This window comes from Alosa sapidissima, chromosome 7 (genome assembly GCF_018492685.1).
Source record: "Alosa sapidissima isolate fAloSap1 chromosome 7, fAloSap1.pri, whole genome shotgun sequence".
In the NCBI taxonomy this organism is placed as follows: Eukaryota; Metazoa; Chordata; class Actinopteri; order Clupeiformes; family Clupeidae; genus Alosa; species Alosa sapidissima.
Window position 1 is genome coordinate 26,806,504 of NC_055963.1, and position 26,645 is coordinate 26,833,148.

Consider the following 26,645-nt stretch of genomic DNA (forward strand, 5'->3'; position numbering starts at 1 on the left):
TTTATATTTATTGCATTAAACACATTTTAATTCATAACTGAGGCTAAACCTGGCAAAACTTGTGAAAATCTTAAGAAAAATTGCAATACACACACAATCCCAGGGGTTCTTTACCCTCAACAGACAAACTTGGGATATAACAGTTCTGGTTATAGATGTTATTGCGGGCCGCCAGAAATGTTTCCGCGGGCCGCCATTGGCCCCCGGGCCGCACTTTGAGAACCTACGACTTAAGGGTATGTAAAAGAAATGTATGTTCAATGGTATCAAAGGCCTTATAGAAATCAAGAAAAAGAATAAGTGCGTCAGTTTGTATCGCATCTGCATAATCTAGAAGATTGAGTATCAGCCTTATATTATTTGTTATATGACACCCTTTCATAAAGCCAGATTGTGTTTCTGATATCACATCATCCAGACCAGTCTTCAGCCTATTTACATAAACTAAAGCTAACAGTTTGTAATGAATAGTTAATAATGAAATCGGACGCCAGTTGTCAACTAATTGTGCATCTTTACCTGGTTTAGGGATGAGTGAAATAATACCCTGCTTCATAGTACTGGTCATTTCCTTCATCCTCACACATTCAGCATACATAGCAAGCAAGGGACCCTCAATATATTCCCAAAAATGAACATAAAATTCTACTGAAAGCCCGTCGATTCCAGGTGCCTTTCCCTTTTTCATAGACTGGAGGGCTTTTTTTATTTCTGTAGATGTTACATCAGAATCACAGATGGCCTTGTACTCATCATTGCAACTAGAGGGGTCAAATTTGAAAGAGTATAGATCCTTGTAAAAGGCTGTGACAAAATTAGAAATTAAAATAGGGTCAGTACATTTAGAGAGGAGATTCCCAAGGTCACTGCGACAGGCGGCCATGAATGACGCGCATCTTCACTGTGCATGTACCCTCCTCTCTTCAAAGGATCGACCGGGCCTGGAACTAAATGTTTTAATTCAATAATTAGTTTTACAGTTGTGACATTAAGACTCATATATGTGGTCTGATTCCACACACCATTAACCCATTAAACTGTCAATACGCTGCAATGTAGCCTAGACTACTTAATACAGAGATACTTTTGGCAAGAATTGCAAATGCTTTAGTCTACAAGTTCTCCCAGGACTAGGTCCATATGTGAAAATGTATGGTAGCCTAAGGCAGAATTAGCCTATAGCTGTAATTCAACATAGGACTTAGGCCTACCAATTACACATTGGCAACCTGCAAATGCAATGTGAAAATGATTTGTAAACAGCTTAATCAAATAGGCTTAATGATCGATACAAGAGGAAATGTATTGCAGTAAATTTGATTAAAAATATAAAGAGTGTCCTGTATTTTTTTTTTTTTATGTCCGAGCCAATAGCACCCTCATAGCACCGCAGTCATCCTCGTGTAGCTGATGCTCTGCACGTAGACCACTCCACTATGCGTCAATAAAATTCACTGCAGCATTCCGGGTACACACGAGAAAACACGAAACATTGGTTTTATAGCCTAAGTAGCCTAAATGCATAGCAAGCCCATACTTCAATAAAACACAATTCAACCGAGTCATTTCTCTGTATCGTTTTTCTTGTTATGTGTCATTAGGTGAAACATTGCTGCAAGTGCTAGGGGTCTCCACAGTCTCCGCATCCTCTGTAGAGGTGTGGTCGTCGTGGTTGTGAACGTGCACTTCTCCACACGCGCTCTGTAGCGTGCCGCGTGAGTCCAGACTAGCCAATCAGAATTCTAGAAATCGCTGCTCCGGCTCCTTCCGCTCCACTTATCAGTAGTCCGAACTAGTAGCATCGCCTTCTCCGCTTCCCAATACGGTGGAGAGAGACAGTTAGTCTTGCACACAGTTAGGCCAGACAAGGTAAGGAAGAGAACAATTTGTCCTTATTGTCGTATATCGTGTGTATATTAATTCGGTGATCTATGGCATGCTTTTCCTAACAGAACTGTCTCCCTGAACCAGATCAGATGCTTTGATATGAGAATGTGGCCAATGACTATATGACCTGAATCATTTGCGGATGTCTAAGTTGCTTTGTCATTGGCAAGTTCTTGTCCTTGACTGTGACATTGCTGCAGATATTGTATGATTACCACGTTTTGTAAGATTTGCTTGGCGATCAAGAAGCCTTTTCTCGACTGGAATGCTATTCAAGCTCTGCAATGATGATGCGGTCTATTTTAAAACATTGCCCACCCGTCACTTGGAGATGTCATTCAATGTCTGGCTCTGCGTTGCTGGGAGAGTGTTGAATTACATGTAGCATGGGCAGAGAGGATTCAACTGGATTGAATCCTGTCAGTTTTAAGGTTCAGAAACGAGGCCTGTCGTAGGCTACATAGTTAATTCAGCCGTCATTCATTCAACCAAGGATGAGCGAGTGTGTGAAAAATCAGCACACTTGTTGCAGTTTTATTTTAGTCTGTGATGTGCTAATGGGCGAATTTAACCGATATTCGCTAGTTCAAGTCTTTTCAACATCTACTTAGGTTTTGTAACACTATCAGAACAGTTAGAAAGCGTCCAGCACAGGATATCCTCTCTTACATAATCGTTATTTATTTATTTATTTGTCTGCCTTGTATTTATTTTTTTATTTATGGAACCCGTAGGCACGACTAAATCTGTAGCCTACTTTCGTTATTTTAATTGATCGCCAATCACAGTAGGCTATTGGGTAGCCTACACTATTCAGGCCTGCAATTGTAAAATATATTTTCCTCGTCCCGTTTGTCGAATTGGAAAGTGAATAGCATGGTGCAACGTGCTAAGAATCACCAATTCGCCAAATGAACGACCCTACCGGTCTGTAACTTGGTTCAGTCTGTGCATGGGTCCGCTTAGTCTGCAATCATGTTGCCAGTGGCAAGTTTCCACTCTGACTTTTAAGGCCATAGGTTTTTCCATTGGTCCAGCTGGAGATGATGCACTAGTAGTAGTAATCTCCAGTGGCTGGAAAATTCAGTGTCCAGCCTCCACCCAGAGCTCAGAGGAGGAAGTAGATCTGTGGCATAACCGGCCATTTTTTTTCTTGGTTAGTGTACTGTAGGCTATGCCCTCAGGAACTGCTGCATTTCTTCCTCCCTCCCTACCTTACCACTCCCTCTGTCTTACGCACTTACAAATACACACACACACACACACACACACACACACAGCATTCACGCAGTCTAATTACATTTTGGCCATGTGATTTTGAATACTACCGGCTTCATGTCTTTTGCTTCCCCACCCCTATGTCTTGACGCAGTCAGTGGTTTAGGAAATGTGTGTATGAGCTGATGCAAGTGTAGGAAACTGTGTGTCTTGTAAAGTCTTAGTCTTAGTCTACGTCTAAGTTTACTCATTGGGGTACACTGGAAAAAACAGTTCCAGATTAGTTATTTTCCTGTTTGACTCATTTAGTTGTTTGACTCACCTCATCAAAGGAAACCATTCTTTCAGTGGAAGCTTGGTCATAAAGTTAAATTCTTCCTGAGAATGGCAGGCAAAAGACGAGAAGTGAGTTTTCTCCGTTGTCATTAGTTGACAGAACAAAATAAAAATACTTTGTCTGGTAAAAAAAAAAACCTTTTATTAAGCCTGTATTAATCTAATTATTGTGGTGCTCTCCAAGGTGTGGATAGGATAGAACAAATCACCTGTTAATAACAACCAGACAAACAGATAATTACATTGTTACAACCACAAAATTAATTGGTGAATGGTCTGAGGGAACAACAAATATCCTCATCTGCTTTTAATATGACTATGTGTCATGGAAATGACTTGATGTTATAAAAGCTAGCTGCCTATATTAATGTGCCTTGGCAAACATGGCAAACCCCCCCCACACATTGTTGCTTTAAGCCAGTGAAGGACATCTACATTCTGCTCTCCTAATGGTATTTTCATCCCATACAGATCCTGCACCATGTCCATCCTGAAAATCCACGCCCGTGAGATCTTCGACTCCCGTGGCAACCCCACGGTAGAGGTCGATCTCTACACCAAGAAAGGTATTTTATCATTCCCTTAAAACTGGAAAGGCCTACAGCAAAGCACAAATTGTCATCAGAGGGGAAAAATATTAAAAAAAGAGGAGACCATAATGATTTGGAGAGAATTTTTGTATTGTACTGCAACAGCCACTTTTTGGCATGAGATCTGGAATTTAGGAAACGTCTATCTGGTCTGACCCAGTAGTTTAACAAACCATGAGGAAAGCTGGTTCTGTGCTAATGGGGAGCTCTCTCAGTTCCTCTCACCCTAGGCCCGTACCCCTCTCTTGGTGTCCAGTAGCCTGAAAGCGCCACATCAGGTGGCAGCAGGGCTATAAATAGGCATGAGTAATAGTACACTGCCTGGCTTGCTGTGCTACAGTAGAGTCCCCTGCACCGGAAAACATACAGAAGCAAACAACACAGACTTGTCTGAAGCACTGCTTCACTGAATATTACTAAGAACATGTGGCTATGTTAACTTTGCATGTCGGAGAAGTTGTTTTCATAGGGAAAGATTGTGTGGAAATGTTGTGATCATTCTGTATTTTTTTATTTCAGCCAATCTAGCATTCACAGATGCATATAAAAATGTATGTATATCCTGTATTTTATTTTAATCCTGCATTGTGAGGCAGCTTTGGAAAAAAACAACAACAGCCTTAATTGTCTGTTCAGTGCCACTGAAGCCTGTTTGGGTAATTGGGAGTTTGCCAGCGGGGCAAAGGTATTGATCACTTTCCTGGACAGAATCCGTTATATTGAGGGACAGCTGCTTTATTCACTGAATCCCATTCTATCTTTCTGCATGTGAATTGGTTGCTAGACTTCCCCTTTGTATGGCGGCTTTACATTATAGCTGCGCGGGTTTGGTTGGCTGTAACTTTCTCTCCCTGCCAAGCCTCCTCTGCCCCCCCCCCCCCCCCCCCCCCACCCACCTAGTTGCATGAGATGAATCAGTTGAGCTAGCAGCAAGCCAACCTGATATAATTTGTCTACTACGTATTATGTAATTCTCTTGCCTCACGTGTGTGGGAGGGATTGCCACGGTAAGCCATAAAGTGATCCTTTTTGGTTGACCATTCTCACACCCACTTTCACTTCTGTAAAGATGAAATGATCAGTTTGCCTGCAGTGACAAAGTATGATTTTGCACCATTCTCTTGACATAATTACTGGTTAGTGGTGGCGTCCACCTCAGTGCCAACAAAGTGTCTCTTGTTCCATTTTCTCATGGCTGGGTTTTGGAGAGAAGAGAGGCGGCCACAGGCCTTCACACAGCTTTTTGAATACACATTTAAAGCAACACCAAAGAGTTTTTTGTACCTTAAAATAATGTTTCCAAAATCAGTTTCACCCTGTTCATCAACTTGTAACAGGGTGAACGGCACTTCTGCATTCACTTCGCAGCCCTCTATCGGCTATAACCGCACTATGTAAGTTTGCCAGATCGGGTAGCGGATCTGTAGTTCGATGGAATGAGACATAAGAAACTACAAATTTGACTTGCGTTTGATGTCGCAATACATCGTACTTTCATAAATCATGCAACATATTCTACCTTGTCTGTGGACATTGTTATTTGCAAAGCCGGTGCTGGATGAACAAATAGCGTGCGTGCAACAGAGGGAAAGTTCTTTGGTGTTGCTTTAAACAGGAATGTTTCCGCTGAAGATGATTGAATACCTTTTCCTTTTGAAAGGGACATTTCTTGTGACAAATTATTTAAAATATTTTGAAAAAGGAATAGGTTTTGCCAAGGTGCTGAAGTGTTACACAAACAGCAGAATTTTAGATTGTGTTTGGTGAGGAGTTTCACCGATAACCAAAATAATGATGTCTTGGTTCAGATGGTTTGTTAAACCCTAGATTTATGGCCGCAGTTGCTTGTGTGTCTGTGGTTAAGCTCTAAATCCTCTCCCATTGCTAGACTCTGACATTGGCTTGAGTCTGATTTTCAGTTAAATGACCTCGCTGAATATAATTTGTATGTGCACATCTACCACAGGCGGCTGGGTTGAAATGGCCTGGCAGCTGGTGCTCATAGGGCATCCACAAATCTGACAGATATGAGATTTCTTCTTTTTTTCACTACTGGGAGGTCCATCACAATGGTTGGCATGCTCGACACAAGCTCTCCATGCCCATTTCAGACAGGCTTGGAAACTCCCACAAATGCACACTACCAAACTCATTTATTCATTTACTGTGAATAATTGTTGACCAGATAATCTTCACGGATCATAAATTATCATAAATGATCATGTAAATGAATGAATGGTGCCTCTCTAAGAACGTGGCATGTATCTCTGTAGAGTTGCACAAGCACAGTTGGGCGGATTACAAATGACTGCACCAGGCCCAGGAGAGAAAATGGCATCTTACTAAGTTGAGTGAAGAATGCGCTTGGCCACCACCATGACTATATCATTGTGTCCTCTACAGGTCTGTTCAGAGCGGCAGTGCCCAGTGGTGCCTCCACTGGAATCTATGAGGCCCTTGAACTCCGCGACAATGACAAGACCCGTTACCTTGGCAAAGGTAACAACATATGATCATGATGTAGGATGTGTCAAATGTGTGGGTGTGTCATAAGATGGGTACACGCACGTGAGAAAAAAAAATATTGTCAAAGAAAATCAATTCATTATCCAGCTCGTAAAGCTATAGTTATGCTGTATTTTCTGGTTAGAATGCAACAAAGATATAGCTTGTTTTGTTTAAATGTATACAATGTAAGCAAATGTGAATACCCCTCCTTGATTAAATCAAATAATATATACTGGTTGGTTAGGCCAAAAATAGTAACTAATTTAATGTGGAGGTACTTAATGTTATAATGTTTGTAAACCATCACTGTAATGCCTAGCTGCATTGTGATGTCTAGTTATTTTAGATGACCGTACAGCAGTTTTAGTCCAGCAGTGCTTTAAAGAGCCATTGTATGTATCAGCAGCATGTGGTGACTATCTTCTGGACTCATAAGCCCATGCCTCCATGACTAGTCTTTTCCCAGCCTGCCCAGGCCACTTGTCCTTTTGTCCTCCGTCATCCATCTCTTCATTTTCTCTCTTTTTATCTGTCAGGGGTGAAAAGAGCTGTTAAGTATGTAAATGAGTTCTTGGCCCCAGCTTTGTGTAACCAGGTAAAGTTGTGTGAGATAACAGCAGTAAGGATGAGTGACTTCTCAACAGTTCAGCATGACGTGTGGGTTTTCTTCTGACCACTAACCATAGCAGGCATGAGCAGACGATCACAGATAACACCCCCTTCAAGCACAGGAGTCAGCAAATAGGAATGCCAAACAATTGTTCGACACAGGAGGTGGTCCGTGATCGTTAAGTTGTGCCTGGTTTGCATGATCCTCTTTTCCCGGGGTCAGTGATTGTCTGCTTGTTCCTTTCAGGTGTCTCAAAAGCTGTTGCACATATCAATAATACTATTGCACCTGGCCTGGTTCGCCAGGTAGGAATATTTATTCTTTGACTAACATCGTAATGTGTAAAACTGTCAACCACTCTTGTGCCCATAGTGGACAAGGTCAAAGCGGAATAGTCTATTTATCTTTACACAGTTCATAATGATACAGCTGAACTTGTAATTACATTTTTGGCATATGTGTCAAAGTCATAGTACTTACATTGTTGTTGAAATGTTGATAACAGAAGTCATATGAATCCATGACCTGATAACATTTGCGTAGTTGTTCATTCTGCCTTTGCTGAATAACCAGTGTGAACTGTACTGCACCTTAATGCTGCTGTAAGGCCAGGTGTCCCTCAATAACCGACATGAGTGTGCCGTGGAAACATGTGGACTAATGATTTTGTGTTGCGACTCAACCAGATACTGTTAAAATTGCGCTGTTGCCTTTTGCCCAACTGCTGTCAGAATGTAGTAACTTGCTGTTACACAGTGAGCGCCATGTAGCATTTCTATTGTTTAAATAGGATCTGGTTGAGTAGTCGCTCTAACTTTGTGTGGAAAAGACAACTAATCTCTAGGTGCGATTAACTCCAGTGGTTTGTTGTTCTTCCTCCTCCAAACTGACGTGTTTCTCTTTGCCTCTCAGAGTGTGTCCGTCCTGGAGCAGGAGAAGATTGACAAGCTGATGCTTGACATGGATGGCACAGAGAACAAGTGTAAGCTTTTTTCCTCCCTCTCATGACGCATTACTTTAGAAACTGTAATGGTCGTCCCGGATTACAGTATGCTAGCACTTCGCTTACATGGTAGAGTAATTGAATGCCATTGAATGCTCGAATTTCACAGCTAAGTTTGGTGCCAACGCCATCTTGGGGGTCTCCCTGGCTGTGTGCAAGGCTGGTGCGGCAGAGAAGGGCGTCCCACTCTACCGCCACATTGCTGACCTCGCTGGAAACCCAGAAGTCATCCTCCCTGTTCCTGTAAGCCTTTGCTGCTGTTGCTCTAAGAAGTTGCCATTGTTTTCTCTGACATTGTGCAGAGATATTTGTGTCTTTTGTTTAGTTTTCTAGTTCAGAACTTTCTGTTTTGTTTCATGTTAGTTTATCTGGGACATTTGTGTGTGTGTGTGTGTGTGTGTGTGTGTGTGTGTATGTGTGTGTGTGTGTGTGTGTGTGTGTGTGTGTGTGTGTGGGAAGTTTTTGAAAGCCACGTTTGTTTGGGCATGTCGTCGACTCACAAAAGCCTGTTCATTTGTCTCCAAAGGCCTTCAATGTGATCAATGGGGGCTCCCACGCAGGCAACAAGCTGGCCATGCAGGAGTTCATGATCCTGCCCGTGGGCGCCAGCACCTTTAAGGAGGCCATGCAAATCGGTGCTGAGGTCTACCACAACCTGAAGAATGTCATCAAGGAGAAGTACGGCAAGGATGCCACCAATGTAGGAGACGAGGGTGGCTTCGCCCCCAACATCCTGGAGAACAAAGAAGGTGAGGAATCCACACACACACACACACACACACACACACACAATGCTCACTCAATTTAGATGTTTGCCTTCAGTCAGCTGCACCCTTCTTCAGTCTTGCCAACAATTTGACCATTGAACTTTCTGAAGACGTCACTATGATAGTTATGGTGATTGCCTCCCATGTGACAGTAATTGTCAGTAGTCCTTAGCCCAATTGAGACAGCCCTGAGGTCATAAACATGGGGTGGGGTGTGGTTCCCGCGACTCCTGTCCGCTGGTGTGGCTCTCTCAGCTAAGTGCAGGGGAATGCCAGTGCATGGAACAGATGGTTTCCAAATTAAGGCCTGGACCCAGCTCAGTAAACTGTGCGGTGTCTTGGCCAGAGAAGCACCTGAACTGTGGCCCATTTACGGGTGAGGGGTGCTGATAGGGCAAATGCCTTTGAGCTGCCTGAGACAGTTTAAACTGCTCAGCCATGGAAGAGGCCCACCATCGAGAGTGTCCAGTGTAACATGCAGTCAGTGTAGAACTGCTGATGACAATTGGACATATCATAAATGGATATGCTGTGGGACATAAAACAAATCAATTTATGACATTTGCCATATGTTGTGAAGTTTTCAGAGGTTTGTTTTGTAAAATTCAACAGATACTACAGACTGACCTGCTTTAGATTGAATTTCTAGACAGTCTGTTTGTAATTAATGTAGGTTTTGATGATGCTATAATTATTGTACAGCTACGAGCTGTTACATGTTGTATTACACATAATAGAGGCAGGCATACAATATACATTGCACTAAAACTGTTCATTGACTGATTATGTATTGTAGGTAATAAGGGTATTAAACAGGAAATTACAGTAGGGCTTTTTTTTTACATTTTTGTATATAGAACTATGGCATGGAATCTTGACATTCAGTCATTTTTCAGTCTTAAACAACCAGCTTTTGAACTCTTCCCCACAGCTCTTGAACTGCTGAAGAATGCCATTGCCAAGGCTGGCTACACTGACAAGATTGTGATCGGCATGGATGTCGCTGCCTCTGAGTTCTTCAAGGGAGGAAAGTACGACCTGGACTTCAAGTCCCCAGACGATCCCAGCCGGTACATCACCCCTGACCAGCTCGCCGACCTGTACAAGAGCTTTGTCAAGGATTATCCAGGTTAGTGTCAGTTTCGCCTAGCCAATGATCCAGGGCTTTCTAGTGGGATCTCACCATTAGATAAAGCGCTTTTAGACATACGTGTAAGACCGGAGAAAAACTTGTTGGCTAACAATTTATTAAATACTCCTGTTATTGTCGTCAACGACGTCGCTGTAGCTACTGCCTTTTCAGCGCCTTCTGCTTATGGGGATTCAGTCTTTTGAATTTGTTTGGCCTTGCCATGCAGTTGTAGGCTACAACATCTCTTGCCGTTCCCTTCATGTGTTCTATCAAGATGTTGTATGCCTTCATGGACAGTAGCTCCGTGATGTCTGCATCTTTCCAGCTCAGAGATTTTCTGGGCAGCATTATGCCACTCCATCATAACACTGGCATTTAAGTCAGACCTAACCACATGGACGACACGGTCTACAACTGCATGGCAAGGCCAAACAAATTCAAAAGACTGAATCACCATAAGCAGAAGGCGCTGAAAAGGCAGTAGCTACAGCGACGTCGTTGACGACAATAACAGGAGTATTTAATAAATTGTTAGCCAACAAGTTTTTCTGTTCATTGATACCTCACTGAGCTCGCTGATATTTGTTGAGCATATATGCCTAGAGAAAATGAAAACGAAGAAAAGCCAACTTTGTTCCAAGCTCCTTACGTAAATGCAATAGACACATGGGGAGAGGATGCTTTTGGAAAAAATAAACCATGAAAAAACGAACAACTTTACTGTTATGTTAGTAGGCTATTTTGTTTGTTGCTTAAAAACGTTGTATGATGGCCTTGAAGTCTTGAGTTAGCCTACTGAATTGGCTGGTAGCCTACCATAACGTTTGTGCATGCTCTCTCTCCAACGCAAACCAGATGTGGGGTTCTATAGCCAAGTAATTCTGGTACATAACGTTGAAAACAGATAAATGTGTTTATTCAAAGCACACATACAAATACTGTTTGCTTACTTGACTAGCCTACTTCAAGTATTAGCCTACGCACAATAGATTTCTCTTCTTTAGCCTACATAATGCATAGGCTACACTTTGTAAACAAAAAGCAGCTGTGACAGGCAGCGGCCGCATATATTCTGCGTCATATCTCGCATCTTGTGAACTCCACAAGCCCCCACCCCTCACTCGACAACCACACGGAGATTCTGTAATGTCCGTGTATGTCGTTCACACATACGTCCGTATAAGGTCAGTGTTAGGTCCGCAGGTTAGCATCATATCTGAATCATCCGAAGGGTAGGACCTCCGTTTGACAAACCTCCTCATGTACTCCGGAGGTTATATCTGAAAGCGCTTATTGTTTGGCATCTGTTTCGGTATCTGTAACTGATTCAGTGTCCTCCAATACAAGTGTTTTCATTTAATGGTCCAACATGTCTGGTTTTTGGTATTAGATGCGATATTGTTGTTTAGGATGTATAACTTTATTTATTTAACTAATAAGTATCCATCAGTGTAGTAACCTCAGAGACAGTTTTAAGCCCAGCACTCCAGTAAAAGGTACCATCTGAGATGGCTCTAACTAAATCCTGCTCATTTGCCCAGAAACATATGAGCCTTTAAAAGGCTCGGCCTTAAATCCAGTATGGATGCATCTATGTATGATGTATGTTTCAGCTCCATACTGAGGCTAAGAGGTACTAAGATCCAATCAGTTAACCCCCTGAAACCTGTCCATTGAGCTGCGCTAATGCTTCAAACATGACACAGATCATGCTTGACATCCCTATTACTTTGGGCAAGGATTTAGAAGATCTTATTGGATGCTGGCCAAGAGCATGGCTGGTTCTCCCTAGTGACTCCTGGAGGTGCTTTTTGTGTAAAGTACAAACACTGACAGTGACAACATGACCTTTAAAACATGCCTCTGAAGGTCTTTTGTTTGTAGTAATACATGAGTTGGCTACCCCAAGCAGATTTTAACACTAGTAGGGGTTTACTAACTGATATCGTTGTCTCTTCTGAATCAGTGGTCTCCATTGAGGATCCCTTTGACCAGGATGATTGGCAGGCGTGGACCAACTTCACCGGCAGCACCAGCATCCAGGTTGTGGGCGATGATCTGACTGTGACCAACCCCAAGCGCATTGCCAAGGCCGTCTCAGACAAAGCCTGCAACTGCCTGCTGCTCAAGGTCAACCAGATCGGCTCCGTCACAGAGTCTCTGCAGGCGTGAGTTGCCCCATCCTCATGCATATTTATCCCAGAGACCCTCTGGATTATTCAGTGTGTGTGTGTGTGTGTCTGTGTCTGTGTACACTCATAGCTAATAAATGCTCTCTGCTCTGTTCTCTCCAAACTCTCACTCTGTGCGTAGCTGCAAGATGGCACAGTCCAATGGCTGGGGAGTTATGGTGAGCCACCGCTCTGGAGAGACGGAGGACACCTTCATCGCTGACCTCGTGGTTGGCCTGTGCACTGGCCAGGTATGGGGTCTCATTTGGTGCCTTGCAAGCATTCAATAAAATGGTCTAGATGCGCAGTTAAATTCTTCTCAGTGAAAGGAGAAGCCAACTACTTTATATTTTGTTATGGTTATGGTTAAGGTTATCTTATTCCACTGCTTGGTTGAATTTCCCATTGTCATACGTAATTTAGAACGACCATTAACCGTATGTTATCTGCACACCATCCATTTTTTTGGCCGTATCACACTTGTATATTAATTCGCCGAACTCGTTGTGAAGTTTAAATGAACTGTCACGTTGCATCCGAGCTGTAAAATACAGACGTTCAGAACATTGCAACATTGTAGCATATGACGGAGGTGGCTTTTAGCTAGATGGATGACAGCAGGCTAAGTAAAAGCGATGTTTCAAAGCTAAAGTTCATCAGAATCTTGGGATACCCCCTGCTTGACAACTGGAGAGACAGAACTAACGACTGGCCTTTGTCCGTAGCAACCATCCATTTAGAACTAGTAACGGCAGTTTGTCCTGTGAGTTGAGAAATTAGTTGATATGTGTCGGAATTAGTTCTACAAACAAGACAGTTTTAGCGATTAAAACGTTTAAATTGTAACAGGAAATGAACACAACGCAAGTGGCAACAGTGGAATAAGCGGGATAATGCACTCCACAGTGGTCTGTTCACAGAAGTTAATGCACTACGAGGTTTAAACGGCCCTCCGCTTCGCGTCAGGGCCGTTTTACAACCTCGACCGTACATTAACTTCTGTGAACAGACCACCGTGTCGTCCATTATCCCTTACATATTTTGCAGACGCTTTTGTCCAAAGCGACATCATGAACATGAGTTAGCAGCACTGGGATGAAATGGGTTTCTGATTGCTGTTATTTTTCTGTTCCATTTGTCTCCTTTAGATCAAGACCGGAGCTCCATGCCGATCTGAGCGCCTGGCTAAGTACAACCAGCTGCTTAGGTAAGGTTCTGCCCTGAGTGGAGCATTCCGTCTTAGGGCACCTGGGGTGCAATTTATCAGTAAAGGCAATTGCCTCTGGGTGAAATTTAGCAGTTGAGGCCATTTAGATGCTGCTTGAGACCTTGTTTGAAGTTATTGCATTTTATAAGATCATGAGAGGATGTACTTGGGAAAGAGGCTGGAGGAGATATCAAAACAGCCTCCACATTTAGCAACAGAAGACTAAATGTTGCCTTTGCACAGCCAAAAAGAGCTCTAGTGAACAGTGCCAGAAGTGCCAAACTGATCCTGGCTGTCTTTCTTTCTTTCACACCGTACAGGATTGAGGAGGAGCTGGGAGACAAAGCCCGCTTCGCCGGCCAGAACTTCAGGAAGCCCATCTGAAGTGCCTGTCCTCCTTGGACCTCTGTGTTTCCATCGCGCATACACTCCCAAACTCATTAGTCTAGCCACGCAAGGTCTCTCGTCCTAGATCAGAGGGAATTTGGAACGGCAAAGAAATACAAGGTCCAAGTCTGTGAGCCACGGCGCCCAACCCACGGTTAGTCCAGTCGGGGCCAGAAAACAGTGCACCCATCCCTATGCTTTTGGCACCCGCATATAGCATTGGTCCTTTAATTGTGTCTTTGTAACCTGTGAGAGATCTTTGTTTTGCTTCTTGTGAGTTCTGATTTGTGAGTAGTGATTCTGGTCCTCTTTTTGAGTATTGTAGAAACAGAGCTGAGCTGTGCACTGTGCTGCTCCGTGTAGTGCAGGATAAATTCTGTGCTTTGTGTTGCCATTGAACAGTTCAAGTGTTGCTCGTAAGCGTGGCATAACTAATAAAAACAGTTCCATGAATTGGAAACATGATCTCCTGTGTTTCTTCTGCATGTCATACTTACCTTTGTACTGGTAGGCTGTCAGCAAGGCAGGTTTGGGAGACAAATAAGGCTATATTATATTTGTTATTGCCATATGTTAACCATTTCAAACTCTTTATCAATTGTAAGTAGAACCACGCAGGTAATTAAAAGTACAGATACACACAAGCTACAGATTTTGTATGAGAATTCAGCCATGATTTTGGAAATGTAACATGCTCTGACAGAGTTTGTGCAACCATTTCTTCAATTTAAGAGGTTTCAAGTTCATATATTTTATTCAGGAGATGTGTTCAGACCTATCCAGCCAGTGTGAAACAGGTGGATGCAGGTATTTCTCTAAAGTGAATGCAATCTGATGGTGAGTCTTGATTTTATCACAATGGAATCTAACCCATTCAGTATTGCTCAATGTGAAATTCCAAATTCTGTCCTCAGAAATTAGACGTTTTCCCAGTATCGATTCGCTTGGCATATAAAAAATAAAGGAAACACAAATTCCAGTGAAACCAGAGATATGCCCTCCTTTGGTCCTCCATTTGATATGTTCCGCTGCCCTGGAGATTCAAGGAAAGAGTGGTAAGATTTCCCAGACTTGACTGACATCACAATGGAGCTGCCAGCTCACCCATGCCATGTAAGCCAATCCTCTCTGGAAGGTCTCTGTAGACTCCATCACTAAATATTACATTAAATATCAAATAGCCAGCAGTGAAAAGGGGCATTAAAAATGGTCAGAGGTTTCATTCAGAAATATATTCAAAAAATAAACAGAATGGTAAACTCTTAACACACTTTCACCTGTTTGAATATCAACTGTCTTAAAACATGATATTTTAAACAGAACAAGAATGTTCCCACTGCCTTTGGCTCATGTTCCTTTTTCATATCCTATAGCACCATCATGTGGTCATACTGAGCAACATGCCTTCTGCATTGCCAGTGACTCTCCATTAAGAAAGGCCCTTCCAAACAGCTGTAACTAACAGCTAACCAAGTAGTAATTATGGAATGCCAAAGAGTGAGTAAAAATGTTAATTTAAAAACACCCAAATAATTACCTCATGAAGACCCACAGAAGAGTCCCTCTCTATGAGGTGATTTTCACATTCAAATGAAGGCTTTCTTGAGCATGACTAAAATAAAATGAATGCATGTCATATCCTGCATCAAACTTTGTTGGGATGTATCATGTTATCTTATTGTCATACGCTGATATCATATTTTATATAATATTTTGATTAGGCCTACACAATGAAAAACATCCTACATATACAACATGTACAACATACTGTATACCACTACCAACTGTCTCTGTTACGCATCAGAAGGTCAGTGCTGTTAAATTAACAAAGTCTCACACTGTACATTATCAGATTTAGAACAATTACCTCAACTATCAACCACTATCTATCTCTATGAGCATCCTTAAGTAAATTTTTAAAATGTAGGCCTACTTACTAGGTTTGAGTCAATTACATTTGCTGCCGCTAGGGTGCGTCTAGATTTCTAGGCTAAGGTTTGAGTCCCTGGCCCTGTTTTGACTTATACTGCCCTCTGCTGATATTTTTGTACATTACATGAAAGGCAATCCAGATGGAAACAGAGTGACGTCATAGCTCAAAACCAAATGTTTGCTTATTATTGCAGGACATTAATCCTTGGTCCTTCATTTACTCTGATGTAAATGAAAACATAAACAAAACAGTAAAGATCAGTGAGTGTCGTTCTATTGTGAAATAATACAGTTCAGCAGAATAAATAATTTGGGTATAAAGCCATCAAGATGTTCAGTCAATAGTGTAATATTGACTACATTCAGTTTTACATTCAAACAGGTACTTTAGAGCTTTAGAATTCAATAATAATAATAATAATAATAATAATAATAATAAAACGCTAGGCTACATGTAAGTCTATTGGCCTTATTAATTATTTGATGAAAGACATACCCCAGAGCTGCATTGTTTCTCTTGTGTCATTCTCCTTGCCTGCCACTAGGTGGACATGTGTAAAACCCATGAGGTGTCAGCTTAAGGGAGATGCAGCACTCTGTTGTATTTGATAGGACAAACATAATGACCAGTGTCTTGAGTGAGGCATCAACCATCTTGATTTCACCTTGCAAATGTGTTCACACATTTTCATTGGGTTCACACATTTCTCACACACCCTTTTGCAAAACAGTTAATACAGATGTTATTGAAAACTTTATTGGTTTCCCTGTAAACAAAAGGAAAACATTTATACATAGGTGGTAGAGTGATTCCTTGCATAAGTCTGAACCTCGGATACAACTGTTAGAAACTCCTTTGCACAATTCTTCAATCAGCAATCATTATCCATAAGAGATACCATATCTGTTCTGTGTTGCAAGTATGGATAAGAGATACTGTGCTTGGTGAAGAAAACCGTGCAAAAGGTGTTTACTGTCAGTCTATTTCAATGAAAAATGACAAGTTCAATGAAATGTGTCTTGTCTAGGTGCTAACTGTAGGTGTTACGTCAATGATAGTTACACCTTGAGAACAATGATTTGTATGCAATACATAGTTTTTTCACACTTTTTCTAATACCAGAAAAAATAGAAAGACATGGCACAGACATAGCAAAATTGAAGAGCTTTGCACATTTGTTGTCCAGTATGTAATGATTGATTGAAATCACACAGTGATTTGACTACAAGATGTGTTGTTTGAAGGCTAAAGGACACAAGCATTAAAGCGATCGAGAAAAACTGAATCCTTGTGCTTTGACAGAGGAAGATCAGGCTAACATAATTCCGGATGAGTGTTTTAGTAAGATGAGAAGTCAACAATGTTAATCACCTCCAGTTGACACATCAACTCAAGATGACATACATCCAATCAACCAACATTATGTGTGTTGTGATCTTGTGTGATCATGTTCGATAAGCCTAGCAACCCTTTCCATTCATGTCTCAAGTTACATTTGCTGCACAGACATACCCTCTTCAGTATTAAAATGGCAAAAGCATCATGCAAAACAAAATAATTGCATGCATGCGGTATGATGTGTGTGTGTGTGTGTGTGTGTGTGTGTGTGTGTGTGTGTATATGTGTACTAGGCAAGGAAAGAGTAAGAAAGAAAGGGAGAGAGAGAAAGAGAGAGAATGTGTTTGTTTTGCATGTATGTGCATGTTCACACAATTCCCCCAGGGAGAGTCTGTTCAACTGGTAACATGATAACAATCAAATCATACTCAGCTTCATTGTCTTGCCTAATCTAGATCCTTGTTTGAGATTTTCAGTCCACCTTAGCAAGATATCTCCGCTTAACATGCTTAACAAGAATAGTACCGTCCTCATTCAACACAAAGAACAAAGAGGAGAAACCAGCAATAAAACTTGCTATAATATAGCATATATAAAGCATTCTTAATTGCTTTTATTATTAATAATACTTAGGCATTCCCTGTGTGAGGGATAACCAATATCACAGTGTCAGATGAGCTGCCAAAACAAGGTAGCTCTGAGCTGAAAATGAGATTCAGGCCATCTGTCTAGTGTTGGCAGGAGCCATAGAGGTATTATGTTTGCAGAGTATCCATTAAGCATGCATAGTCTAACTTACAAAAAGGAGGGCGCTGAGCTGTTTCCTTTGGTCTTGCTCTGCCTGTTATTATGAATGCACTTGTTAACAATTTCCCTCTCACTGAAAGGACTTCACATGTTTTTGCTTTGACTGCCTCCCTTCGTCTCTTTGGCTTCTTCCTCTGTCTCTCTTTTAGCAGGGAGAGAAAGAGAGAGAGAGAAATCATTGACTGTGGAGTTTGCTTCTCTTTCAGTCATGCCACTGACTCTCGCATCTCCCTTCCTTTTATTTTCATTGTTCATTCAGCCTGTCATGTCGCAATAAAATAACAAGCCATCCATTTCCGACACAATATCTCGGAGCGGGCCTCTTGATACCTTTATCGTAATGAGAGGAGAAAACAGCCAGCTGTGATCAACACACCGTAGCACAAAACCATTTTGCTGCAGCTTTTATTCCTTCATGACGGAGAGATGTTACAGCAAGCCTATTTATCACTGACTGGGCAGCCCCCTTTCTTTGTGCCTCAATGCCGCACTTACATATGCAAAACATGCAAAACCGACATTATGTTTTTCAGGTGCTGACACGGCTCCTCAACAGTGATCTACATATCAAAACTCTACTCATGTCTATGCAGGCTATTCCCCCTTTTTAAAACTGACCATTAGTCTTTCACTTTCAGCAGGTCTTTTGACTGGGTAATTACATGGCCAGCGAATCTTGTCAATCCCCTTTTAATGGTGGGCTTATTAAAATGGAAGGCATCTTTTGTGCAGCAATACCTATGCCACTGTTTATGTGAAGGGGTGATTTCATGAATTGCACACACAAATACGCAGCATGTTATTCGACTAACAACAAAGTCTGTCTTTTTCCATGATTGATTTTCTCATTGTATCTGTTCAGCTCAGTTTCACTCTAGCAAAGGGTTGCATTTGATTTGGTTGTTTTAGAGAACATCAGGAGGTAACCTCAGGATTCCCTGATGCATCAACTGTGTTACAGGACGGTACAAACCCTAAACTGAACCGAGAGATTAGACATTCCCAAAACATTGTTTTGATTAAGGTTATTTCTCAAGAAAATTAAGACTGGGAGATTTGGGACACTTTTACTGCTTTCAGTCATGAATTCTAACATAGTTTGGTGCAGATACCCAGAAACGGCAACATGAAGCCATTTTAGGATTTCCTTTTAATTTTTTTTATTATGGTGTTACCATTCACTGTTCCAAAGCAATAAAGTATTAGGGAGGACACAGGACAGGAATAGGTTATGCTTGGCCCGTACATACATTAAGTAACTATGGTTTAGCAGAGATATCACATGTTTGTAAATAACCAAAGTTAAATGTAATTAAAAGTCTAACTCAGAAAAGCTTTTAGCCACAAAATTATCAATTATCACATTTTTTGTATCAACAGAAACCATACTTAATCCTATCTTCAGTTAGTCCTACAAATCTTATGAGATTGCAGTGTTGAATTTGTAAAGAAAAAAGCATAATGAACTGTGAAGACAGTGTGTGTCCCAGGAGTATTTTCAAAGATAGCTTATTGCTTTCATTGCCATTCACAACAGGTTTACATAGGCCTATATAGGAATCTACCCTACAAATAGCCAGGATGACGTTGTCCAATGTGTAACAAACGTATAACATTCCTTTGTCTTTATAAAATAGAGTGAACCTGGAAATACCCTTTGAATGAAATGATATTGCTCTAAAGAGTATTTTGTAGAAACAAACAATAAGCTGTCCTTTTAGGCACTATCTCTTTTAAATCACAAAACGATCAACCTCATTGGCTGGTATCGCTCCTTAGTCACCAAAGTAGCCTATCGTAGCGCTTTACACTGGAAAGTGGGCTGATCTTTTTTCTTTTACACTATTCCTCTTGCAGGAAAGAGGCTACACACAGGGGGTTTCTTTCTGACAGAGGAAGGAGAGAACACTGTCCCTACACTGATCCTTATTCACACTATGCTCACCATAAATATTTATGACTGATTCTGATCACGAATTAAGGAGCGCGGTGTGTTAGCTAACGTTACGTTTATAAAACACAGTGGCACACACCTCCCCGGTAGCGGCACTTCATTATTCGCTACCTGCCTCTGTTTTTTGTTGCAGTCAGACCTCAAACAAATCACTGATGTTGTAGAACAAGATTGAAGGTAAGTTGCAAGATTTAAGGTTACCAAGTTTGTTGTTTGGCTGCATAGCGGGTGTTGATACATGTCCAGGAGCTCTAAAATCAAGAACGCTGTCTTGTTTCAATTAGCCCAGTGTCAATCAGTCGCTAATGGAAGAGAAAACGGCCTTGAATAGCAATTAGCTAACATTTACACATGATTACGTGGGAACATCAAGAGGAGTATTGTTAGAAAGCAAAGCTCTCCTCTTGATTTGGGGACTAGTTGATGCTCGTTTTGGTCACACGGTGTCCATGTTTAAATGAAGATGTATATAGCACGCTGAATATGTATATTACTAACGGTAACTTGAAATCTATAAGCTGGTTAATTGCGTGACTTTGATAGCTAGCTAATCAACTTGATTGCTAGCATTAGCCACCGACGCCTCATTGTATTGTTTTGTGTTTTCAACTAGAGCGCACGTTGTCTCATTCAATTAGCTACACTGTTGGAAAGTCACCCTGGCTTGAAATCACTGTAGTCATGCCACAGGTTAACCTTGCCAATCACATGGTGATCTTAACACGGGATTAGTCAGTGTCTACCAAGCCATTGCTGATAAGTTAGCTACACTGATATCCTAGCAAGCAGTCACCCGGTTTGCAGGAAAACCCCATCACCCCTAAATATCCGTCTTTAATTTTGTGTTAGCAAGCTAAGCACTGTAGCAGCTGGATTAATTAGCTAGAAATTAGCTATCTTTATTTGATCATATGGCCGGCGGCTCCAGGGAAAGTATAACTGGGTAGCTCTGTACTCATGAACCTGTCATTCATTGTGGTGAGTAGTAGGCTATAATACACGAGTCTCTTGGCTGAGTGAGTTCCCAGTTATTGTCAACCCTCTCAAGCTATGCTAACTTTGCTAACCAAGTAGCCAAAAGCTAGCCATTGCTAGATTGTATTGTTGTCAAGAAATTTGCCAGGTAGTAAGTTTGCAATGTGGAACTGATTGAGTTGGCTATTGCTGAACAGCAATTGTAACTCGTTACTTCCTCACACTAGGCAGACAACAGTCAAAACAAAGAGGACATTACTTGTGAGAAACATTGGCATGTGAGATAGTGGTCCTCGTGTCTGCATCGAGGTAGCAAGCTAGTCAATAGTTAGTATAGTTAAAGTAACGTTATCCGAGCTAAATGTTCTCAAGATGATCTTGTTTGCTTAGAATGAACTTGATCATCCACCGTGTGTTAAAGCCATTTTGCCAACCATCAGATAATCTGTAATCTGCAACCCTGAATTGACAGACATGTAATGATAACATGATTTAGAAAGCATAGTTACGTAAATTGACAGATTCATACAGACTGTAAATTGAGAATTAAGTTGCTGAGCACGTTCAAGAAACGCTTAACCAATTGAGCTGTATTGTTTCCGTTAGTTAAGTATCAATTTGTTGAAATAAAAGTTCCAAACACATACATGGAAAAAATATTTAAACGCTTCTCAGTTTTCTAGCATCACTATTTCATTAAAAGTATATAGTGTATATGCCAGAGTAACGATGGGTCATTATACTTTTTCAGTTTTATGTTTAATGTGAAGTGTCATTCTCTGTTAACTTGTGTGTGATGCAAGTTTGCAGCACAATTTACAGTTTTTTTTTTTAACTAAAAAAAAAAAATGCTGGAGGTTGTTGTCCATGAAGTCATTATAATTGTTTCATTGTGTCCTGGCTCTCTCTGTCAGTGTTGTATAAACAGACTGGTAAAGCCACCTGCTGCAGGGTTGAACTTAAACCAAATGGACCTTTCAGCAGCTTGTGACTGCAGCATGTCTGAGACAGTATGCTCTTCTGTGTATGTGTGTGGTGGCCAGTGTCTATATTCAGCTGCTTTGTGACCTCAGTCTTGAACTACTCATTGTTTTGTGGTGTGCGTACATTAGTTGCTTACCACACGTTGCTGGTCAAAGCCACAAGCTAGCGGTTTCATCAGTTACGCCTTATACATCCTGTTTGCTACTTCACTGAATTGCAATGAAATCAGACAAGAGAGGAGACTTTGACAGGCACCATATAGGGACTTCCTACCCTGCCCCATAAGTTAGGATTAACAACTGAAATTCAGAAGTGGTGACTAAGAACAGTGCCTTAAGGATAACTCGTGCCGTTGTTGGAAACCCCAAGCTGTAGGCTATAATTGTCAATGTGCGGTGCTTATTTATTACATTGTTGAGCTTGTGTTTCATGTTATGTTAACCATTAGTCTTTGTAAGTTTTTGTTAAGATCTATAGAAGCATGTGCATTGTGCTAGGCCTAGTCAGCGGAAATCTTTCTCTTTGCCTCGAAATGAGCGCAGGCACAGTTTCCCAGCCGTCCTCTTTAGGACCATTATGATGAATCATTTGTTTATGGACTGTGCATAAATCTCTCTACTTGTTTCCTGAAGCTCTTTCTAGAGCTTTTTTCCCCCCCTCCTTCGCTGGGAGAGCCAAGTCTGTATGAAAAAGCTACAGGCCCCTGGCCAGTGCTATAGAAACATAGTAAGAGGTCTAATCTTCTGCTCTGTTGAGTGAGACAGATAGAGACAGGGAGCGGGAGTCAAACACGGTAGCCACCATCTATTAGTAATCATTCTTCTCCAGCTAGAGGGCATGAAAATACTCTCAAGGGTATTGCCGAGGGAAGTGTATCTGTGTGTGTGTGTGTGTGTGTGTGTGTGTCTGTGTGCACGTGTTTGTGTGTGCTCTTGCTGTGGAGTGAAATCCGTGTCACTAGCAGCACTTAACCCTTTCAAAAACAGAGATATTCCTTACAGTATCTTGTAAGCAGCCTTGAAGCGTACATCATAAACCTTTTGCTTTGCTTGTTGCCCCCCCCCCCCCCCCCCCCCCCGCTACACTGCCTCATTCCCTGTTGGCAGTTTTTTCAGTAGCATCACATTGAACAGCAACAAATGACTAATAGTTTTAATAGTCTGTTACACTGAAACACATTGTTAACTGTGGGGATTGTTCAATCATCCTGTTTATACTGTAGGTCACAGACCCTTAGGACTCACTGATAGCCTTATGAAGTACGTAGTGCTTTTATCTACCCAGACAGATATCAGGCAGAAGTTCAGGACTGATGTTGTTTCACTATGTGACCAGGAACGTGCCCCATTTCTACGTAGTGCTTTCCTGTCTGTCCTCCATGTACATAAACAGCTGTTTTCTCAGAGGGGCGGGCGTGTGAGTGAGGATGTCTTGTTTGCATTTCCAAACATGGGTGAGTGCCCCAATCTATTATTGGTACCTGTTTTTTTTCCTCTCTTGGTAACATGACATTTTTCTCTCTCTGCCTGGGCGTTGTGCTTGGAGGTCCCTCCAGGATAGAGGATGTAGAGGTGGTGTGAAGTGAAGTGAATGGGTGCAGTCCACGTAGAAAAAGAACAGAGGTAATCTGGTTAGTGAACTTGGCATAAAGTGAATCCCTCGAAGGAGACTGTGTGTGTGTGGGTGCATGCGCCTGTGTGTTTCTGAAACGACCCAAGAGGGCAATTTTGAGTCACGGCCGCTGGGAGAGGGGTGAAGAGGCGAGCGACAGAGCTGTAAATAACACACGGCCAATGGAGGACGCGCACTAGGACATGTTGGCACCGCCTGAGGGGTGTGTGTGTGTGTGTGTGTGTGTGTGTGTGTTGAGGAAGGATGTCCCATGTGGAGGCTGGCGGAGCTCTCTTTGCCTTGGCTCAAGAGCTGATTTGTCAAAAGTTATCCCCTGAGAGGGACGGTTAGTTGCAGTGTTTCCCCCCCCCCTCAATTGTCCTCGTCACATGATCATTTTGAAGCACAAAGACCTGAGACAAAAACCTTTCCTTCCAACTTGTTCCAACCCTCCCCCTGGATGTGACAATGGAGCGTTAGCAGAGTAAAATAGTTAGCTTTTCTATTTTTTTTCTTTGGCCTTAAAATACTACTGTGTTTTTCCCCTTGTTATCTGAGAAGCTTTGTGGAATAGAATATAGGCTGAAGATTGAGAGATGCCATACAGTTCATATACATGTATTTTTATGTACAGTGCTTGCATACCTCTTCACTGCCTTTGGTGATTAGCTGTCAAATCAGATCACCCCTGGCTGGCTTATCGTCTCTAGCCATTCTTTCCATTCACCAGGACTGGACATATTTCTCTCTCTCTCTCTCTCTCTCTCTCTCTCTACCCTTGTCATGAATTCACTCAGAGAGTGATTTTCATTTCTATTTTCTCCACCGGTGCAGAGATAGAATGGCCTGGACAAAGTAAGAGTGGTTTCCTTAAAGAAGTCTTGATAGGACAAGCCATTCAAGTGCCGTGTACTCATTAAATTTAACAATCTGTCAACACGCACTGACAGCAAGCAATAGCAAGCCAGAAGCACTTTCATTCTTCTCAGAAGATGTTTTTACCCCCCCCCCCCCCCACACACACACACACGCACATACTCAATTTTTTCTGCTCTTTACAAGTGCCAGAAACAAGGGTAATTGGCTGTAGCCGTGCCTGCTTGGTGTGTTGTTTTAAGGTATTAGGCTGACACGTAGGGCATGCTGGCAGAAATGAGACGGGGCCCCTTTATCCATCCCCCACCACCCCACCCATCCACAAAGACAGGCTTATCATATCTACACTGAGCAGAGATTGTGGTGATGGCTTTGTGCTTCCTGACAGTTTGTCTTCTGCACGTACCCATCTCCTGAACAGGAGGTTCCTGCTAACGCACGCTAACATCATGTCACACTTTTGCTAGCGCCACTGTGAGATGGATAGGCAGTTGAGAGCTCAGGCTTTTGTAATGAGAAGCTGTGATGGTTTTTGTTTTGCTTTGCTAGTCTGCTGTCTGCTGCTTGCATACTGTTTAGCTTATCGTCAGGAGTAGCTATCTGTGACTGTTATGGCTATTTAAATCCGGTTGTTGAGTTGTTTTGTTCACATTTCATTTAGGGCTCATTATCACCTGTCAGTGCATTTGTGGTGTTTGAGGAGTGAAGCAGAATGTGTAGACGGCCACCAGCCGAATGTGGTATTTTGTTGACTGAAGGCTCTTTGTCTCAGTGTGTGAAAGTGTGTTTTCCATCTGTGAGCCTGTGCCTCACTGAAGTCTCGTCTGAAACCAAGGTGACAGAGCTCTCACGCACAGACAGCAGTTTCTCGTCCGTTCTGTCTGCAGCTTTCTCACACCCTCTACAGCCTAAATATGCTCAATGTCTCCATTCCACTGACTGAATGTCTGTTTTTTCAGGTAATTCATTTGTCTGTAGAATAAATGAAAAGAACAAACGCAGGCACTGTCTAGAGGAGCACCGAGCTGGCAATAGCTCAGTGCACAAGTGAGTGACATTGTGTGAGTGTGTTTGTTTGTTTGTGTGTGTGTGTGGGGCCAGGAAAAAGCTGCCATGGAGCCTTGTTTCCAGCCCTGGCCTCCCAGCAAATAAGAACATTATGAGAGACTTATGAGAGCACTCTTCCTAGATTGCTCCAAGATGTTTGTCCCAGATCAGACAGAGGTTTACTTTGGGAGTCATCCTACGGGACAAGGGTGGGGGTGGGGGGGTTGGTAATTTTAAAGCAAAACCAAAGCAGATGTGGGGAAATGAAAGCACCACAGGATTACTGGGGTGTAGCACCGAGAGGATGCGGAGAAGGCCAGGAAAAGAGAGAGGAGGGGAGAACTATTAACAAAATGAGTGTGTTTTGGTTGTCAGAAGGGCAAGCGTGTGGTGTTGCACATAATGTGGCTGTGTGGGTGAGATGTATGAGTGTGAGTGTGTGTTGTTGTTGGAGTGAGTGGAAAATGAAGTGGATAGTTATGAGAGGATATAAAACCAAACTGGCCAGACCCTTGGAAGCGGAGCCGGTCACCGTGTGTGTGTGTGTGTGTGTGTGTGTGTGTGTGTGTGCCTCCCCGTGTGTTCGTTCACATATTTGTGTATGCGTAGTGAATGTGTGTGTGGGCAGAGTGAGCGAGAGAGACGACTGGTTAGGAATAAGATTGCCTTATGTAGTGACACAGCACGATGGTGATCATGGCATGGATATATGCCTACTCGCACACACAGGCACACACACACACACACACACACACACACACACATACAGTAGAACTCAAACACACATGCCAGTGTTTTATTGCTTGCCTCCCGTGGCTGCCTGGAGCTGTTTATGTAGTGACTCCTGTAATATTGCACCATCCTTAGATAATGCCTCTCGTTTTCCCAGGGCTAGCCTGCGCACAGCAAGGGGAGCGAGCCTGCTGGAGTCGTAGCCCCGCGTGGGTCATTTGTAAGTGCATTAGTCTGAGGAAGGAGAGTGAGCGAGGGATGGAGAGAGACACAGACATAGGGAGAGATGGGGAGATGAGATGATGCATTAGGCTAAGCAGGGGGCACTCTTGAGTGTTTTTCAGTCAAATGGACGTTTGTCAGCAGCTGCTGGTCATTGGAGAGGAGGAGGACGGCTAAGCTGGAACCTTTATGCTTGTTTTCCCCTTTTTTCCTTTAAAAAACGGTTGAAGCCCTTAATCATTTAGGTTGATGTTTTTATTTACGCTAATATAGCTGCAGGAAAGAGCCTATTGGAAAGGGCTATTGTTTTGGAACAAGCTTCCATAATTCCAATGGTCCTTCAACCTTTT

The 26,645-nt window shown here is 42.2% G+C and overlaps 1 protein-coding gene across 2 annotated transcripts; it reads left to right on the forward strand.

Annotated features, from left to right (window-relative positions):
• The first annotated feature begins 1,716 nt into the window (after nt 1–1,716).
• On the forward strand, nt 1,717–14,276 carry eno1a (enolase 1a, (alpha)). Of its 2 annotated transcripts, none has more exons than XM_042096897.1 (12): nt 1,717–1,869; nt 3,913–4,007; nt 6,435–6,530; nt 7,076–7,134; nt 8,062–8,131; nt 8,262–8,395; nt 8,679–8,901; nt 9,851–10,048; nt 12,018–12,219; nt 12,365–12,473; nt 13,371–13,429; nt 13,750–14,276. In XM_042096897.1, exons 2-12 carry the CDS (start codon nt 3,923–3,925, stop codon nt 13,811–13,813), a joined length of 1,299 nt encoding a protein of 432 aa, XP_041952831.1. In that variant the 5' UTR covers nt 1,717–1,869; nt 3,913–3,922; the 3' UTR covers nt 13,814–14,276. The 2 variants fall into 2 exon arrangements, with proteins under 2 accessions (XP_041952831.1, XP_041952830.1); XM_042096896.1 differs by lacking the exon at nt 7,076–7,134 and adding an exon at nt 7,396–7,454.
• Nucleotides 14,277–26,645: the final 12,369 nt, after the last annotated feature.